Source organism: Ipomoea nil, unplaced genomic scaffold (assembly GCF_001879475.1).
Source record: "Ipomoea nil cultivar Tokyo-kokei standard unplaced genomic scaffold, Asagao_1.1 scaffold2821, whole genome shotgun sequence".
NCBI classification, from domain to species: domain Eukaryota; kingdom Viridiplantae; phylum Streptophyta; class Magnoliopsida; order Solanales; family Convolvulaceae; genus Ipomoea; species Ipomoea nil.
The window spans coordinates 1,191,488-1,204,973 of record NW_017619249.1 but is presented as its reverse complement, the minus strand read 5'-3'; the positions used below and the strand labels follow the sequence as shown (position 1 = coordinate 1,204,973).

Here is a 13,486-nt window from a genome sequence, read left to right as displayed (position 1 = left end):
CCACTGCCGGAACCGACGCCAAACACGAGCCAAGACCATCACGAGACCAGCGCCACTCTACGTTGCTATGTGGACGCGAGATTTCACCAAGGAACCGGGGAGGCCACGTATGGAATTGTTTTAATATCACCCGAGGGGTCCTTCGTAGTGAAGATATACTTTAATTTAAATTGATTTTAACATGATTGCATGTGCAATGTAATTCAGAATCTGACACTAAACTGCACTTAAAAGGACTAAACTGTTAAGACTTTATTTTAATAGGTTTTTCCTATTAGTGAGGAAAAAATGGAGTTCTGAAAGAACGAAACCTCACAGTATGTTCACATTGGTTCATATCATCTCTTTTTATTTTGAAGGTACATAAAGTTCACTTTTAAAATCTTATTTCAATATTGTTATGTGCATTATATACATTATTAAAAGTGCTAACTTGAATACCTGAATTCTAGATGGACTTGTGTGCATTAAATATTGTATATTTGTATTCCACTAGTCTTAAAGTGCTTTGTCCTCATTTGTTTTATGTCATTACTCATTTGATGATTTGAATGAATAATATTATACTAATTTGTACTTTGTAGTAATGGTAGTGCGTATGTGTGTGGGTCTTGTAGCATTATATGTTTAAATGTTTAATTGAATTCGTTAGTTTAAATGTTTAATTGACTTATCAAAATATTAACATTGTGATTAATTATGAACATAGGAAGATTGAGCTATAAGGAAAAATACACAATGTGACAACCCAAAAATAATTTTTCTAAATTCTATTTTATAAATTTCAAAATAGCTATTTTTACTCTTCTAAAAATTTTATTTTGAAAATGGTGTATGAATTAAATATTTTTAATCGAGTTTTTAAATAAATTCAAAGCCAAGATTTATCCTATTTTGAAAATCCTCAAGTTTCGGATACATTTATGTACCAAGTTTTGACCCAAAAAGTCAATCTGAGTGAAACCGGAATGGAACCTGTGAAACCTGAACCAAGTGTTTTAACTAAAAACCATTTTCAAAAAATCTATTTTTGACCTCAAGATATCCAAAATTATTTTTGAGACCTTGGTCCATGATACAACGTGAACCTTAAGAATTCTTCAAGCCAAGCCTTTGTCTGATCTTTTTAGAACAAGCAAGTAATTACTCCTTTGCCCTCAACCAATCATGGGGTTTCTACCTAGGGTTTTGCACTCTATATATTCATCACTATTTCATTGAATGAAGCTATCTAATCCCCTTTTATTTGCCTCTCTATTTCTCTGAACTCTGTAGAAGAAAGAAAACAAAGATAGTAAGTTTCATCGACATCCCTTCATTTCATCTTCTATTCAAGGTTTTCCTTTCTTTGCTTTCAAATCTCTGAGGTTTCCTTTCTTAAGTGTTGGTTTTGTGTTTTGTTTGAAGAGTTTAGGAAGTGAAGGTGGTGAAAGCTGAGTAGAGAGGAAAGGGGATCCACACAAGAAGAAGAAGAAGAAGAAGAAGAAGAAGAAGAAGAAGAAGAAGAAGAAGAAGAAGAAGAAGCTAAAGTATAAACCATGGACTCCCAAACTAGATTTTTGACTATGTTAAATGCTAGAAGCACTGTTGCAAAAATCGGTCTAGGCGCCCTGCTAGGCGCTCCTAGACCGTGGCGATTTCCCCCTAGGCGCCCGCCTAGGTGACTGGACGACTAGGCGTCCGCCTAGCGCCTAATTCAGCCGACTTGACCGCCTAGGCAGCCGTCTAACGTCTAACTTAGCCGAGTTAACTCGTCAATTTCAGTCGAGTTAACCCAATCAGCTCGGCCTTGCTAATTTTTTTTCATTATATATATATATATATATATATATATATATATATATATATATATATATATATATATATATATATATATATATATATATATATAATATGACATATATACACCCGTAGACTAGTTTGATACTTTGAATCTTTGGATGATTGAAGTATTTGAGTATTTCATATTTGAGTATTTTTATTTTTTAATATTGTTTTGATGTTATGACTTATGAATTATCATTATTTCATTTATTTGGATGTGATATTTGATTGAATGTTGAAAACAGCCTCATTAAAATTGTCAAACTGCAAGTCTGCCACTGTTTTTTTGGCGCCCGCCTAGTGCCGCCTAGGCGCTAGGCGTTGTCCGGGCGCCCGACTAGCGCCTAGCGCCCACTGCAACCATGGCTAGAAGTGAGAAGTAAATGTTTAGAAATGCTAGATAATATTTGTTGATGAGCTATTGGTGTGTTGTTGATGATCTATGATTGATTTATTGAGGTTTAGAAGTGTTGGATTGCATCTGGTTTTGTTTACAGGTGAAGAAGAGAGTCTGGTACACACAGTTGGTGCACTAGAAGACTCAACGGACCTAACCAACGGATCTAGGCAAGATTCGTTGGCCAAGTCCGTGGAGTAGCGGACCAAGGCAACGGATCTAGGCATGATCCGTTGCCCTGCACCGTTGCTTGGTGGAGCCAAGTGGCAGGGCTTCCCAAGCCCTATCACCAAGCTCCGCCAGGCCAAAAGAGGTTCTGGTCGGGCCCTCTGTGGCTCAGCTACGCGTTGTTCGGACCAAGTGTAACACCTCCTAAAAACAAGCTATTTAAAAGCCTTAAACATGCAGATAACTGAACTAAACAACAAACACAGCGGAAGACTGAAAGATAACTAGATAAGCATAAATCCAAAAACACGGGGTGTTATGCCACGTTCACCAAAAGGATGAACGCTACGGCAACATCTGCAATGTTTACATCTAAACCATAGTCTCAAGGTACTACATCTAAACTGGCACACAGGCCACAAAACAAAGAGGGAGAAGCTATACTAGCAAGCTCTAGACTGCGCACTCGTCTAGACATCACCTGAAAGAACACAATAAAACTTGGGACGACGCCCAGTCAGCGAATAATGCTGGTAACCCACCAATACATGTGAAATATCATACATAGATAAGATATAAGTTGTAAAGCCATTTTCGAAACGGAATACATAAGTATATAAGTACAAAACCAAGAGCAATAGTCAACACAAGACCCAACACTCTCAACAAAGATACGGGAACACATCCCAAACCACAAAGGATAACCACAACACAAAGATAAAGACAATACTGATGGCAACACATGCCCTTGTGACTACACACGTCACAAGAAGAGAACTCACAACAACGGCTACACAAGCCCTCGTGACATCACTCATCACGAGTTGATATGCCTTCCTTATGCCCGGTTCCAACCTTATGGCTACCCCCAACCTTATATCTAGTTCCAACCTTTACCTCCAGGACCCCTGTACACCAAGTCCAACCTTTTCCCTCCGAGGACCGTCGTTCCCTCTCCAACAGATCTCCAACAGAACCACCGATTTCATAGTACACGAGGGTACCAATCACACAGACAGCAACACATGCCACCCAAGAATCACGTGAACCTTATACAAAGGTCACAACTCCATAATCACGTCATGGCCACCACGAGGACCACTGCAATACCTTGGTGACTAGTGTCTCATACCACTAATCATGCAATCTAGGTAAAGCCACACACACATCACACCTCAACAGGAATCAATCAATGGATCACAACGAAGATATGAAACCATACTCAACCAAGGAATGGAACACAGTCCAACAACAACGATGAATAACGCAAGTTATCATCAACCAATAAGAAGGTACAAACAACACACACGCTAGAATTTAAACACCGAACTAGCATGCTTATCAAACGGGTAAACCAAACGTAGTTCCAAAGAACACACAAGACTCATCACGGTTCAACGAAACACAATGTTGAACACTTAGCACGATACACGACACCAAAACCTACATGGATTCATACCATATAGCTCTAGACATACGAAACATCAAGAAGACGCTCAAATAGTTCCACAAAAGAATATCGGGAAGTCAAAAGACCAAATACCGAGTCAAAAGAATCACGGGGAACAATCCCCATCCAACACTAAAGTGTTCCCCGCGGGTGGACCCACGGGTAGGCTCCCACCTGTGGTTCCGCCCGCGGGTACACTACCCATTGGCTTATGTTCCCCGCGGGTGGGCGGCGGGTTGGAGCTCTACCCGTCGTTCCGCCCACGGGTACATATACCTGCACAAATAATCCCTTTGGGGATTTTCATCTCCAAGCTCAAATTCAAGTCCAAAACATGCCAAATCTCACCAAATACAACAAAATGACTTGAATCCAAGGAAATGCCAAGCAATGGCACAAATGAACCCTAAACACAAGCTCTAGATATGCATTTTCACAAGACAACGCATAAACACTCACTTTTCATAGCAAAACACATATAGAATCCAAGAAATCACATATAGGTAAGCAAAATAGGTTTTGTAGAGCATGGGTTACCTCTTGTAGACTAAAGACTCCACTTTACACCTCAACAAGCTCCTCACTAGGCTCACCTTCCAAACCCACTTCAAGAACATACCAAAAGATCATAAAGATCCTATCTTTAAGAAAAGACACCTTAGATAAAACCAAAAACACAAGATGAACTTAGATCTTACCCTCCTAGATGCCCAAATATAAGAAAGGTTGAATCTTGGAAGCAACTCATGAAGTTTTGGTAAGGCTCCAACTTGGCTTGGAAGAAAAGCTACTCACCTTTTTAGAAAGAAGGTGGAGCTAGATTTTTTTAGAAAAGTGTAAGGAGAGAATGAAGGTGGTCTACTAGGTTAGGTTACAATACCAACAACAAGTGAAAGGTCAAGAATACCCTTACAAACATAAGGAAGTGTAAGGAACAAGGGAACTCCTTACAAAGCTCAAGGTACATCTTTGACTTTGGGGTTGACTAGTCAATTACTAGTCCCCAACTATTAAATTTCAGGAATTTAAGGAATTAAATTACAAATTGAAATAGGATTAATTACTCAATTAATCCCTTAGTTGAATTTGGATTTCGGGGTGTCACACCAGGACTCGTGGGCCCTTGAGGCTCGGACACTCGGGCTCGTTACGACGCACTTGTAGAAGTTAGTTTCGTTGGATTTGGAGTTATAAAGCATGATTTACAGTCAGAAATGTTGAAGATGAATACTCTGTTGTTGTCTATGAACTACATCAGTAAATGAAATTGTAGCATTTGAGTATTGATATTTTAAGTTGAGAAGCATGCCTAGATACTTGTTAGTATTTTTTGAGAAGATTTGTTAAGTTATTGAGAAGTTGGCATGAACAGTGCATAATTCCTTGTTTCGCAGTAAATGAAATTACTAGCTTTTGAGTATTGTAATTTGATTTGAGAAGCATGATCAATACTTGTTAAGTATTTATTGAGAAGATTTGCTAAGTGTTGAGATTTTGGCATAAAGTAGTGTGTATTTCCATTTCACACTAAAGAGCATGTTAGCAGACAAAGCATGAAATTGGTCATTAAGTATCTGTGTAGCTTTTGACTTCAAGTTATGAAATATCATATTGGCATTTGCTTACAAGAATTATTTGATTAAATGTGCTAATTGCATTGCTTAGCTCATGAATAGTAGAATTGTTGAGATTATTGAGATTTCTTGCATAAGTCACTATTTTACAAACTTACATTCGAAAAAGGGCATTTTGCTACTTTTAAAGATTAAGTACAGTAATGGCTCAAAGTGAAGCCTTAAGCTATTTTGAAAACCTATATCTATTTTGGAAAATCTCTATCTATTTGCATTGAGAAGATTGCATGATATTTAATTTCCAAAATGTGAGAAAGAAAAGTTGTTGAGATTTATGTGCATAGCAAGGCTTGCACAAGTTAAAGTTTGTTGCATGAGAAGAGAAATTGCATGAGAAAGGAAGTTACATAAGATATATCTATATGTTATCTATTGTAAGGAAAATAGTATTCTGGAGGACCGTTAGGACTATATCCTTTCGGAAAAAAAGAGATAAGATCGAAATAGAAACCGACAAAAAAGTAAAAAGATTCGGCAAGATCCCCGGTAAAGAAAGAAACGGTCACTGAGGACCGACAAATATTTAGAAATAACGAGGTCGATATTCCCGAGTTACAAGGTTGGATACTACCTGCTGGGCTTGGAATCCCAGTTAGGGGGTGTGCACGCTGAAAGTACGATACCTGATTCCATAGAGATAGAAAGAAAGAAAGATTAAAGAACCATCAGTACCGGTTCTGTGGACGAGATGAGTATTAAGTCGGCTAGATTGCTGAGCCCAGATAGGTCCATTCACGATTTGTGAAGTTCCTACCACCCCCACGAGTTAGAGGTTCCGTTGATGCGGATGTGGCGGGTGCAAGAGTTTGCACCGCTCGCTAGGGCTTCGCTATAGCGGAGTACCTGCCTCGCACAAAGAAGAGTAAAGAGATTCATGAGAAAGTTTGAGAAAGAGAAAAGAGAGTCAAGTGACTCAACAGAAAGTAAGAAAGAAAGAAAGAAAGAAGAGAAAAGCGAGTCAAGTGACTCAACAGAAAGTAAGAAAGAAAGAAAGAAGAGAAGAGAAAAGCGAGTCAAGTGATTCAACAGAAAGTAAGAAAGAAAGAAAGAAAGAAAGAAAGAAAGAAAGAAGAGAAAAGTGAGTCAAGAGACTCAACAGAAACCTCCACATAAATGTTCTTTTTACATAAGAGCGAGACTGTGTATACATACATACATATATATATATATATATATATATATATATATATATATATATATATATATATATATATATATATATTTATTTATTTATTTATTTATTTATTTATTTATTTATTTATTTATTTATTTATTTATTTATTTATTTATTTATTTATTTATTTATAGCATCAGGACATATCTTATTACATGACTTGCATGGTTTGCATTTAGAATATGATGAGAAGTACAGTACTTTATTGTTTCTTATGAGTTGGCATGATAGCATAGTTTGCTTGTTGAGTTTTAAGTATCTTTTTTATGTATCTGTTTGAGCATGAGTATTGCATGATGAGCTATGATTATAGATATCTGTTTAAAGCATGAGAATTGTGTTAAGTTGAGTTTTTGAGAAAAGCATGTTTATATCAAGAATAGGTTAAAGCATATAGAGTTGTTTATGAGCATGTATTGAGATTGTTGTTTAAGTATTGCAACTACTTGAGATTATGTGTGAATGCCAAATGTTTTTCCAAATGTATATCTATAGTACTTTACAGGGTTGAGTGGCTTTATACTTAGCATTAATTTGCTAACAGGTATATTTTCTACTTGTTTTTATAACCCCTTTCAGGTGGCCCAGTGTTTGAGAGCGCACGAGTTAGATTAGTGCGTAGTTGAAGTGGTAGTTTCTAGATTTAGATTCTACCTAGATGTTTGATGTTAGTTACTTTTAGACTGATCTTTTGTTGGTGCTTGGTCACCGGGGTTTGTTCCCCAAGTATTGATAATGTTTTGATGAGCTTGACTCTAGATAGATTACCTTTTTGTAGCCTGTGCAGTCTTCGCGAGTGGTGATTGTGGCAGTGACACCCATTTGTTGGTTTTGGTTGGATTTAAGTTAATTAATCTTACCTATCTATCTTGTTTAAGTCAAAGTATTCGAGATTTAAATTTTAAAAAAGTAGGGTGTTACAAGCAAAGAATTGATACTTTTTTTTTAAAGAAATAAATCTGAAGATTTATCATCTCACGTAAATCCATCTACAAGTGTTGATCAATTGAATTCTGAAAGTCGTCCTGAAAAATCTCAAAGAATTGAAATCAATGAGAAGTTTGACATTCAAGCATTAGAACGTGAGCCAGGATTGCGACTACCAATATGGATGTGCCCCGTTGACAAGAGTGATGAAGTCAGGAGAGCCTATATCAAAGCCGGGCCATATCAATGTTTTCTTTCAAAGTATCCAAAATCTGGAGAAAAGCATCCTCGTAGTTTTCAAGCATCTTGATTTAAATTATTCCCTTCTTGGTTAGAATATTCTCCTAGTAAAGATGCAGCATTTTGTCTACCATGTTATTTATTTCATACTCAAGATAGGCCCTCCGGATTGCATGCTTTTACTATCAATGGTTTTCGATCATGGAAGAAAGTTAGTGATGGAAAAAATTGCTCATTTTTAGCACATATTGGGAAAGATCTCCCCTCCCCTCATTGAAATGCCGAGAAAGCTTGTGCGGATCTCATTAACCAACAATCACACATTGCACAACATATTGAGAAATTCACATCTCAAGAAATAGTTGAAAATAGACTTCGCTTGAGAACTTCAATTGAGGCAACGAGATGGCTTGCATTTCAAGGATGTTCTTTTAGAGGTGATGATGAGTCAATAACATCAATAAACCGTGGAAACTTTTTAGAGTTATTGAATTTCATTGCCTCTTTTAATGATGAAGTAACAAAAGTTCTTGATAAAGTTCCACGAAATGCAACATATACATCACCAACAATACAAAAAGCAAAGTTTGCAAGTGTTGGCAACTAAAGTAAAAAAGTGTTATCCGAGAAGAAATTGGTGATGCAAAATTTTATATCATTGTTGATGAAGCTCGAGATGAATCAAAGAATGAACAAATGTCAATTGTCTTGAGATTTGTTGATAGAGATATCTTTATACAAGAGCGATTCTTTGGAATTGTTCATGTTAAGGACACTATTGCATCAACATTGAAAGAATGTATCTTTTCTATCTTATCACATCATAATCTTGATGTTCAAAATATTCGAGGACAAGGTTATGATGGTGCAAGTAACATGCGTGGAGAGTGGAATGGATTGAAAGCTTTAATCTTGGATAAATGTCCTTATGCTTATTATGTTCATTGTTTTGCACATCGATTGCAATTGACATTAGTAGCTTCATCAAAGGAAGTCATCCCTATCCATCACTTTTTCACTAAGTCCCATTATTAATGTTGTTGGGGCTTCATGTAAGCGCAATGACCAGTTGAAAGCTGCTCATGCCTCAAATAGTGCTCATTTGCTTAGTGTTGATAAGCTTGAAAGTGGGAGGCGTCTTAACCAAATTGGTTCTTTGCAAAGGCTATGTGATACTCGTTGGAGTTCTCATTTGAAATCCATATCAAGTTTGATGAGAATGTTTAGTGCAACATGTGAAGTTTTACTTAATATTATTGAAGATGGAATTACACCTACTCACTGTGGAGATGCCGATGCAGCTTATGAGGTAATGACTTCTTTTGAATTTGTATTCATTATGCAGCTCATGAGAAAAGTTCTAGAGATTTATAATATGATTTGCCAAGCTTTGCAACTCCAATCTCAAGATATATCGAATGGAATGCATCTTGTGGTATCTACTAAATTGCTTATTCAAAAATTAAGAGATAGTGGATGGGATGAATTAGTTTCGAGTGTGAAGTCTTTTTGTGAAAATGTCAATATAACTGTGGCAGATTTTGATGCTCAATATATTGCAAGAAGAGGAAGGGTTAGGCATCAACAAGATGAATTTGGACATCATTACAAAGTTGATATTTTTAATGCGGTGATTGATTCTCAGTTGCAAGAGTTGAATAATAGGTTTGATGATGAAGCAATGGAGTTAATTATTCTATGCTCATCACTTGATCCAAAAGAAATGTGTATATCATTTAGAATTGATGACATTTGCAAGTTGGTAGAGAAGTTTTACCCACAAGACTTTGCAGATTATGAGATTTTGCAATTAAGAATACAATTTGAACCTTTTGAACATGTGCAACAACTACCTGATTTTAGAGCACTAGAAAGTATTTCTGATCTCTGCCAATAATGGTTGGTGAAAACTAGAAAATTGGACATCTATCCTCTTGTGTTCAGAATAGTAACTCTCATTTTCACGCTTCCTGTATCCACAGCTACTACAGAACGATCTTTTTCTGCCATGAAAATAGTCAAGACTGTGACACCCCAAAAATCCACACTCCAAACCATGAATTAATTGAGTAATTAATTCTATTTCTTTTGAGGAATTGATTCTTAAAATCCTGATTTTTGATACTCAAGGACTAGTATTTGACTAGTCAATCTTTAAGTGGTGTTGTACCTTGTGCTTTGAGAGGAGTTCCCTTGTTCCTTACACTTTCCAAGAGTTAGTAAGGGTATCCTTGTCTTTTCACCAAGAGCTTGTTTTGTAACCTAAACCTAGAAGACTTCTTCATTTCATTCCCTTACATTTCCTAGAAAATATCTCTACCTTCTCTCTAGAAAACAAGAGTAGCTTGTTCTTCAAGCCAAAAGAAGCCTTTGTCAAGATTCCAAGTTTTGCTTCCAAGATTCAATCTTTCCTCTATTTTGGCATCTAGAAGGGTAAGATCTAAGCTTGTCTAGTCTTTTTGGTTCCATCTTAGTTGTCTTTTTCTTAAAGGTTGGATCTTTATGATCTTTTGGTTTGATCTTGAAGTGGGTTTGGCTAGTGAGCTTAGTGGAGAGCTTGTTGTGGTGTAAGAAGAGTCTTTTGGTCTTCAAGAGGTAACCCATGCTCTACAAAACCTATTTTGCTTACCTATATATGATTCCTTGGCTTCTACTTGTGTTTTGATATGAAATGTGAGAGTTTATGCATTTATCTTGTGATATTGCATATCTAGAGCTTGTGTTTAGGTTTCCTTTGTGCCATTGCTTGGCATTTTCCTTGGTTCAAGTCATTTTGTTGTGCTTGGTGAGATTTGGCATGTTTTGGACTTGAATTTGTGTTTGGAGGAGAAAATCCCCGAAGGGATTTGTTGTGGTACAGGGACGTACCCGCGGGCGGAACGGCGGTCGGGGCACCACCCGCCGGCCTACCCGCGGGAACGTATGCCTTGTGGGTGTTGTACCCGCGGGCGGGACCACGGGTGGGGCGCTACCCGTGGGTCCACCCGCGGGGAACACGTTGGAGTTGAGGTGGGATTTGTTCCCCGTGTTTCGTTTGTCTTGGTCTTTGATCTTTTGGCCTCCCGTTGTTCTTTTGTGGAACTATTTGAGCGTCTTCTTGATGTTTCGTAGGTCTAGAGCTTTTGGTAGGTATCTATGTAGGATCTTTGGTGTTGTGTATCGTGCTAAGTGTTCAACATTGTGTTTCGTTGAACCATGTGGTGTCTTGTGTGTTCCTCGGAACTATCTTGAGTTTCTTCGTTGTTGAGCTTGCTAGTTATTATCCTAATGCTAGCGTCTTTGTGTCGATGGGTGGTGACCTATCTCTTATTTGAGTATGTTTCGTACCTCTGTTGCAATCCGTTGCTTGTTTCATGTGAGTGGTGGTGCGTGTGTGGCTTTACCTGGATTGCACGATTAGTGGTATGGGACGCTAGTCACCAAGGTATTGCAGCGGTCCTCGTGGTGGCCGTGACGTGATTTCATGGAGTTGTGGCTGAGTCCACGTGTTTGGGGGATAACATTGTGTTATCCGGGCATGTGTTGCCGTGAATTGGTGGGTTTTCGTTGGTGGTTATAGGTGGGGGACGACGGTCCCGGAGGAATAAGGTTGGACTTGGCTGTACAGGGGCTTTCTGGAGGTAATGGTTGGCACCGAAGGTACAAGGTTGGGGGTAGCCATAAGGTTGGAACAGGGCATAAGGAAGGCATATCAACTCGTGATGGGTGATGTCACGAGGGCTTGTGAAGCCGTTGTTGTGGTGAGTTCTCTTCTCTCGTGACGTGTGTAGTCACGGAGGCTTGTGGTGTGTTTTGGCATGTGTTGCCATTGGGTGAGTCTTTATCCTTGTGTGTGGTTAACCTTTGTGGTTTGGGATGTGTTCCCGGTTTTGCCCTTGTGAGTGGTGAGTCTTGTGTTGTCTTTTGATCTTGGCTTTTGACTTATATATATGTATTCCGTTTCGAAAATGGTTTTCATATTATATATCTACCTATTTATGATACTTAACGGTATTGGTGGGTTACCAGCATCTTTCGCTGACCGGGCGTCGCCCCGATGTTTATCTTTGTATCTTTCAGGTGATGCGTAGTCGAGCGCGATGTCTAGAGCCAGTAGCTTAGCACCTGTATCGTTAGACAGTGTTGTTGAGGCCTGTGTGCCAATGTCTTTAGATTGTTCTAGTTTGGTTGTTTTTGGGATAGTGTTACACTTGCAGATTGTCGTCGTAGCATATACCTAGTGTAGTATACGTGGCATAACACCCCGTTTTGGATTCCTTTTATCCAGTTATCTTTTTATCTTCCGCTGTGCTAGTTTTGTGCTTGATCTGCAGGTGTTAAGACTCGTTTTAAGTAGTCTTGTTTTTGGGGGGTGTTACAAAGACTACACTTCGTCACAAGATGGATGATCAATTTCTTAATGATTGTTTGTTAATGTACATTGAAAAGAAAATTGCAAAAAAAAAAAAAAAAAAAAAAAAAATTGAAAAACGCAAAGCAATTTAGTATAGATTCAATTATAGATGATTTTCGTGATATGCAGGAGAGACGTTCTAAATTTTAGTACATTTGTAATTTAATGATCTATTTTGGTATATATTAAATGAATATTAATGTATTAAATTGTCCACTCTTAAATCGCGATTGGCCCCCCGCATCATATAATCCTGGCTCCGTCCCTTGATAACGGTGTCCTTATGACCCAACTCTGGCAGAAGCATTGGTGGTACGAGAAGCCCTTTCATGGATCAAGAATCATGGATTGGAGAGAGTTCGGGTGGAATCGGATTGTTTAATTTTCTATTCTTTTTTACCTAGTAGTTTGGCTTTACCTCGTTCGTATGTAGGTTTTTTAATGTTTGAATGTTCTTTGATCATTGATGCTATACCGGACTCGAGTGTTCACTTTATTAGTTGTGACAGTAACAAGGTTGCCCATGCTTTTGCCAAGGCGGAGGGTGCAAACTTGTAGCTCAGGGAATGGAATGATGTCTCACTTTCTTTTTTGGATTCGTTAATGATTTAATATATTTGATTTTTACTTTCAAAAAAAAAACAAAAGAATTAGACACATAAAAATGAAACGGATGAAATATACTTTTTAAACATGATGATAGACATATACTTTAGCTATTTTAAAAATAAAATAGAAATTGCCTAGAGTCCACACTAGCAACTGAACATAGGCCCTACTAAGATATTTATACAATGAACTTAATTAGCACAAAGGCCCAATGGGAAGGCCTTCTGCAAAGTGTTGGGCCGTTTAAAAAATCATTATTGCGTAGATCGTGGTCCACATATGTGTGGACTACAGTCAAAAAAACACATAAAGTATATTATTCTAACTCATAAAATACATTATTTTATATAAAAATAATTATTTTAATTCATAAAGTATATTATCTTATCACAAGAATTTTATTCTAACACATAAAATGCATTACTCTAACACATATAATATATTATCTTGCCCTAAAAGATTTATTATTTTAACACATAAGTGCAAAGAACATAAAAATAAAATTATAACATCAAAATGATGTCATTTTAAACGGTGGTCCACACAATAATCTGCCTTTAGCCCTTTAAAATTTGGGTTGAGTGCACACTGAATTTTGGGCTCGGAAGGCCTTGTGTAAAATGGGTTTAAAAATGGCGGCGGAAGGCCTTGTGCAGAATGGGTTAGAAAA

At 37.5% G+C, this 13,486-nt stretch overlaps 1 protein-coding gene across 1 annotated transcript; it reads left to right on the top strand.

The window, feature by feature from the left end:
• Window positions 1-8,676: 8,676 nt before the first annotated feature.
• Window positions 8,677-9,711, top strand: LOC109158512. The gene is made up of 2 exons (XM_019306426.1): window positions 8,677-8,685; window positions 8,794-9,711. The coding sequence occupies exons 1-2, from the start codon at window positions 8,677-8,679 to the stop codon at window positions 9,709-9,711; spliced, it is 927 nt and encodes a 308-aa protein (XP_019161971.1).
• The last annotated feature ends 3,775 nt before the right edge of the window (window positions 9,712-13,486 follow it).